This window comes from Antedon bifida, chromosome 9 (assembly GCF_963402885.1).
Source record: "Antedon bifida chromosome 9, ecAntBifi1.1, whole genome shotgun sequence".
Classification (NCBI taxonomy): domain Eukaryota; kingdom Metazoa; phylum Echinodermata; class Crinoidea; order Comatulida; family Antedonidae; genus Antedon; species Antedon bifida.
The window spans coordinates 11,794,252-11,800,274 of record NC_136234.1 but is presented as its reverse complement, the minus strand read 5'-3'; the positions used below and the strand labels follow the sequence as shown (position 1 = coordinate 11,800,274).

Genomic DNA, 6,023 nt, shown 5'->3' with positions numbered 1-6,023 from the left:
GTTCCCCATACTAGCTAGCTAGCTAGCCTAGGCCTGCCCTTTATTAGCTGAGTAGTAGGCTCGGTAGCCTACCTAGATATATTAACGTTTTTTTAATGATTGCATACATAAATATTACATAGGATTTCATAACCCATTAAAGTAAATACATATGTTTACAATGCATTTAAATAAATAAATATTATGCAACTAGAAAAGTGTGAAAATTCTACATATACATTGGCTTTACCTGAAGACAAAAACAACGAAAGCTTGAGTTTCCATAGGAATAAGCAAAAACGCATGCGCAATAGACATAAAGTTGGATAATTGTAAAATAAGAACTTCCTCTTATTTTCATTTTGATGATCCGCAACGATTTTGCTCATCGAAGCATATAATAGGTCACCTTTAGGTCAGCCAGAAGGTGTACCGGTATATATTTATCTTTCTGTTAGCACAATTCAAAATCTGTTTTTTATCATTATTTCGAACTAAACAAAGATGAAAGTAGTAATACAACGTGTCACGAAGGCCAGTGTATCAGGTAATGTTAAATAAGAACGAAAAATTCACTCACTGGATTTAATTTAATTGATTTTTTTAGTGACACAGACTCACCATGATGGAGCGGAGGTATATATAATTAATACCTCTCCATGCATGGACTCAGTCAGTCAGTCAGCCAGACTGATCAGCATCAATCAATCAATCAGATCAGCCCAGCCCACACTCTGGCTGCCTCACCTGCATGCTCTTACTTGTCAGTATGGTATGGTCTTATAATATAATACCCCTCAGTAAAAAAATCTAGTGAGAGGCTGTGTATGCACGGAAGTGGCTATCTATCGAATACATTTATTTGAGTAGAGCAAGACGTCAACTCTCAGAGTTCTGATTGGTCGGTTAAAAGTAAAATGCTTACTTACAATATGTGATGTAGGCTTATATTATATATTTTTTTTCATTCATATACAAAGTGAATATCGATTCGATTGATGGGCTGGTGGTGTAGCTAGTGATGAGGATATGGAACCAGGAGGGTTCATTCTCTTCTTGAAAATGTTATTGTTTTTGTTTAGGCTATGCATGTACAGTATGTATGTTATGCACAATTTGAACGATTTGCGCAACTTCAAGCTGCAATTTCAAATTTTTGAAAATCTCCTAATAATAATATACAAAATACATGCAAAGCTAGAGAAAGAGTCCCTATCCAACAATAAAGCAAAAGTACCCTGTTGTCAAGATCTCGGTGAGTCCGAAAAATCTAAATGGTCCAATCCCTTATTTTATCCGCCTGCTTAACGCTTGATCAACACTCATCTTTGTATAATTTATTATATTGTATGTTGCTAATTTTGTATATTTTATTGGTCTGAAGGTACATGCATGTAAAAGTTGCTCACAATCTGGCCTTTGGCCACTAGTGGTAACTTGTTGCATGATGATTTTTGGTTTGTCCCTTTTTAATGCTTTATATGAAATAAAGAAATATTTAATAATAAAAAATAAAGGTAAGTCACTTTTTTGATGCAGGGGTGCGTCATGGTATACATAAGGTATGAAGCACCATCAGAGAAATTACACACCTCTCCCGATTGTATTGTGAGTTTTATACAATTGACATTGTGCATAATATCAAGTAGAGATGCGTAGCTAGTCTCAAACCCTGCTATGTCTTAAGTATTCCATATTTAATATACTTTCATGTTTTAGTTGGTGGTGAACTAGTGAGTTCAATTGGACGTGGATTATGTGTTCTAGTTGGAATTACAAAAGATGATACACCTAAAGAAAGAGAATACATGTAAGTAATGATCAGGAGCGGGTTACTATAAAACAGTTTTAACTGACGATTAAAGCCGACTTTATCAGATAGATGGTCTTAAAGCCACCGCTGTAGACCATTGCTATAAAACAGTCTTAACTGATGGTCTTAACTCCCCAATTAAAGCTGACTTTATCAGATAGACGGTCTTACTAAAGCCACCGCTGTTAGTTCATTGCTATAAAACAGTCTTAACTGATGGTCTTAACTCCCCAATTAAAGCCGACTTTATCAGATAGACGGTCTTACTAAAGCCACCGCTGTTAGTTCATTGCTATAAAACAGTCTTAACTGATGGTCTTAACTCCCCAATTAAAGCCGACTTTATCAGATAGACGGTCTTACTAAAGCCACCGCTGTTAGTTCATTGCTATAAACAGTCTTAACTGATGGTCTTAACTCCCCAATTAAAGCTGACTTTATCAGATAGACGGTCTTACTAAAGCCACCGCTGTTAGTTCATTGCTATAAAACAGTCTTAACTGATGGTCTTAACTCCCCAATTAAAGCCGACTTTATCAGATAGACGGTCTTACTAAAGCCACCGCTGTTAGTTCATTGCTATAAAACAGTCTTAACTGATGGTCTTAACTCCCCAATTAAAGCCGACTTTATCAGATAGACGGTCTTACTAAAGCCACCGCTGTTAGTTCATTGCTATAAAACAGTCTTAACTGATGGTCTTAACTCCCCGAATAAAGCCGACTTTATCAGATAGATGGTCTTATTAAAGCCACCGCTCTTAGACCATTGCTATAAAACAGTCTTAACTGATGGTCTTAACTCCACGATTAAAGCCGACTTTATCAGATAGACGGTCTTACTAAAGCCACCGCTGTTATTTCATTGCTATAAAACAGTCTTAACTGATGGTCTTAACTCCCCGATTAAAGCCGACTTTATCAGGTAGATGGTCTTATTAAAGCCACCGCTCTTAGACCATTGCTATAAAACAGTCTTAACTGATGGTCTTAACTCCCCGATTAAAGCCAACTTTATCAGATAGATGGACATCGCTGTTAGACCATTGCTAAAACAGTCTTAACTGATGGTCTTAACTCCCCGATTAAAGCCAACTTTATCAGATAGATGGTATTAAAGCCACCACTGTTAGACCATTGCTATAAAACAGTCTTTGCTAAGGAAAATAAACTATGCTTAAAAAAAATCTACCTATTTTCTAAATAAGATCATCGTTGTATCATTTCACAATAAATAATACCAAGGTCTATTATCGACGATGCCATATTGACATAAACAGAGGTTTAAGACAGTTTAAGACTTCTTCGAGGAGGCTTTAATTTTACAGGTTAGACGGCGGTATAGCAATGGTCTATATGTTACAGATACTTTTATTCAGTATTTTAACAAATTGGGGTTTTTTTTCAGTGCAAGAAAGGTTTTAAATTTGCGTGTATTTGATGACGATGGTGGTAAACGATGGTGTAAAAGTGTCAAAGACAAGCAGTTTGAAATTCTATGTGTTAGTCAGGTAAGGTTAGTGCATTGTAGCATGGTATTACATTATTAACTTTGTCTATATGTCTGTAGTGCCAGGGCTTTTCGTAATGCACATGTTTGGTATACAAGTAATGAATATTTATGATTTGGATGTGAGAATATTTCATGTGTTGAAAAATTGGCTGCTCTATTTTTAACAAGGCGGAGCCGAGTTGAAAATAGAGCAGTCAATTTCTCTTCAAATGAAATATTCTCTCCAACCATCAAATAAAAAACATTCATTATTTGTTTTATTACACACCTACTTTATTCAATTTATCCATTGTAAATCATTGACGAATGCTAGGCTGAGAACCTAGGCCATTTAAAAGGCAGGGCTCTAACTTTAGACATGGAGTAGAACAGTTATAGACAGCGCGCACATCAAGTTGATTTCCGAACGTCATCAGTCAAATAATGCTCGCATAGCAAAAATTCTCAAAATGACATGTGATAAACCAATTAACTGCAAGAATACAATATATATATATAATATTAAACATATTTGTATTTGAACATAGTTTATAGCGACATGATGGTATACTTAAGGGTCCTCCACACCTGCTCCGATCCGGATTTAGTTCATATTCCCATCTGATTGCGCGTACATCATTAGGGAATTTTGTTGTCATGGCATGCGACGCAGCTATGTGCATATTGAGGAAAACACTCTTGAGTTTGCTAGGCAATGTGAAAGGGATAGGACACATTGTTGTGTTCAAAATGTGGGTTCTGCTACTATAACAAACTATCATTTTTTTCAGTAGCATGTCCAATTTTCTTTGCAGTTCACATTGTACGCAATTCTAAAGGGAAATAAACCAGACTTCCATTGTGCTATGCCAGGAGAAAAATCAAAACTGTTTTATGAAGAATTTCTACAATTATTAGGCAAAGATTATAAACCAGAATTGATCAAAGGTATAGTTTATGATATTTGTATAAGGCTGAAGATTAATATAATCAGACTTTGAATATGCCTTTTTGCAGTTTTAATACAGTTATTCATTTCCTAAAAAAAAAACGAACAAAAATAATGATTTCACTTAAAAAAACAATCAAATAAATGGTTAAAGCTACAGTTTTTTGGTCAAAGTAAATACTGTAAATATGTTACATTAAAATGGTATATTAAAACAAAATGATTAATTATTTTTTTCTGGGAACAATATATCAGTTCAATTTTCCTTTTAATGGGTCACCATCGGTAATTGTGTCATTGGAGATTATACTATTAATAATTCTGCTTAAAATCTATTATCTATTACCATCTGTTCTGTTGTGTGATTTCTAAACTTAGATATGTAACTATTTTAACTAACTAATTCAAAATAAAAGGAAATTACCCCCTGCATCATTAATTAATGTTGCTAACGAAATGAAGTTATTTCAGTATAATATTATGGCAGATGATGCAACGATATATTTAGAAAAATGTGTAGGAGCGACAGAAGATAAGAAGTGATCATCTTAAAGGGCAGGTGTCATGTTTGCAACAATCTATTGATCATATATTCCAATAATTTTCAATTTATAGTTTCGATCATAAGCTTTACCACTAAATCCATTTTCCATTATATTTTTCTCAGACCGAAACCCGGATGCGATATGAATGTAGCTTTAGAAGAAATAAAAGTTCTGCCGTCCATAGATGTCAATAAATTATCCAAGCTAGGCTGCGTAATTTTCCAAGCTTAAAATCATGATTTTGTTGTAATCAAAAAAAAAACAAACAAACAAACTAACTGCAAGATGATGATTATTTTCATTACTTTACTAGATGGTCAGTTTGGTGCTTATATGCAAGTCCATATAGAAAATGATGGTCCAGTCACAATACAAATTGACTCGCCCATTGCAGATGCTGTTGAAGAGACGCCAAAGAAACCGTCAACTCTAGAAAGAAAGGTAACTATCGATCACTGAGGAATGTCCTCATTGTTTTCAATAAGATGGAGGAGTTTTTTCGGTCAGTTGAAATTTATTTTAATGTTTTAATTACATCTGAATAAACATTATAAATAATCGTAGATCGTAAATGTTTCAAATAATACACAATTCAAATAATTTATTGAAACTATTTTATACATATTTTTGTCAATATAGACAGTAATTGGCCCTCTAAGGCCTGATTCACTGTAAGTAAGCAAGTCAATATCTAAAATAACATCATCAATAATTTTGCAATTTTGGCACGCCATTTATTTTCGTGATCGTTGTTAAATCGCGGAATGATTTACACTACAGTATTAAAAAACATATTTTGGTAGTTTTATATCCCTTTCACATCTGCAAAATGTAACAAATTGTAAAAATATGAAATCCCACGGAAGAGTTACGTGCATGTGGATTTCCCTGGTATTTATGTGGTCAATCATGCATACTAATCAAATAGCGCACCAACTACACTTGGTTTGCGAATGCATGTATGAAAATGTGTAATAAATCAGGAGATCAAATCATATTCAATTCAATACAACTTATTCACTCCAGGCAATGGTGCCTGCCTTTTTTTTATCTTTAGGCCACGGGCCCATAGATTCACAATATATTACAGTAAGGTTGACTCTCTCTTAACAATACAAATAAATACTTTGACAGATTAACATAAGCATTTACATCAGTAACTTATTTAACTTTGGATAAGAGGGATTACGCCAATAATAAGGATTCAGTAAGATATCCCGTTCTACCTTATAAGCCGGACATACAA

General features: G+C 34.2%; 1 protein-coding gene across 1 annotated transcript in view; it reads left to right on the top strand.

Moving 5' to 3' along the window:
• Window positions 1–399: 399 nt before the first annotated feature.
• LOC144852727 (uncharacterized) overlaps window positions 400–6,023 on the top strand; it is a 46,445-nt gene continuing 40,821 nt past the window's right edge. The window contains exons 1-5 of the mRNA XM_078710686.1: window positions 400–526; window positions 1,699–1,789; window positions 3,200–3,302; window positions 4,099–4,231; window positions 5,091–5,218. Coding sequence (XP_078566812.1) covers window positions 484–526; window positions 1,699–1,789; window positions 3,200–3,302; window positions 4,099–4,231; window positions 5,091–5,218 — 498 coding nt within the window. The 5' untranslated portion in view covers window positions 400–483. The remainder of the gene's footprint in view (window positions 527–1,698; window positions 1,790–3,199; window positions 3,303–4,098; window positions 4,232–5,090; window positions 5,219–6,023) is intronic.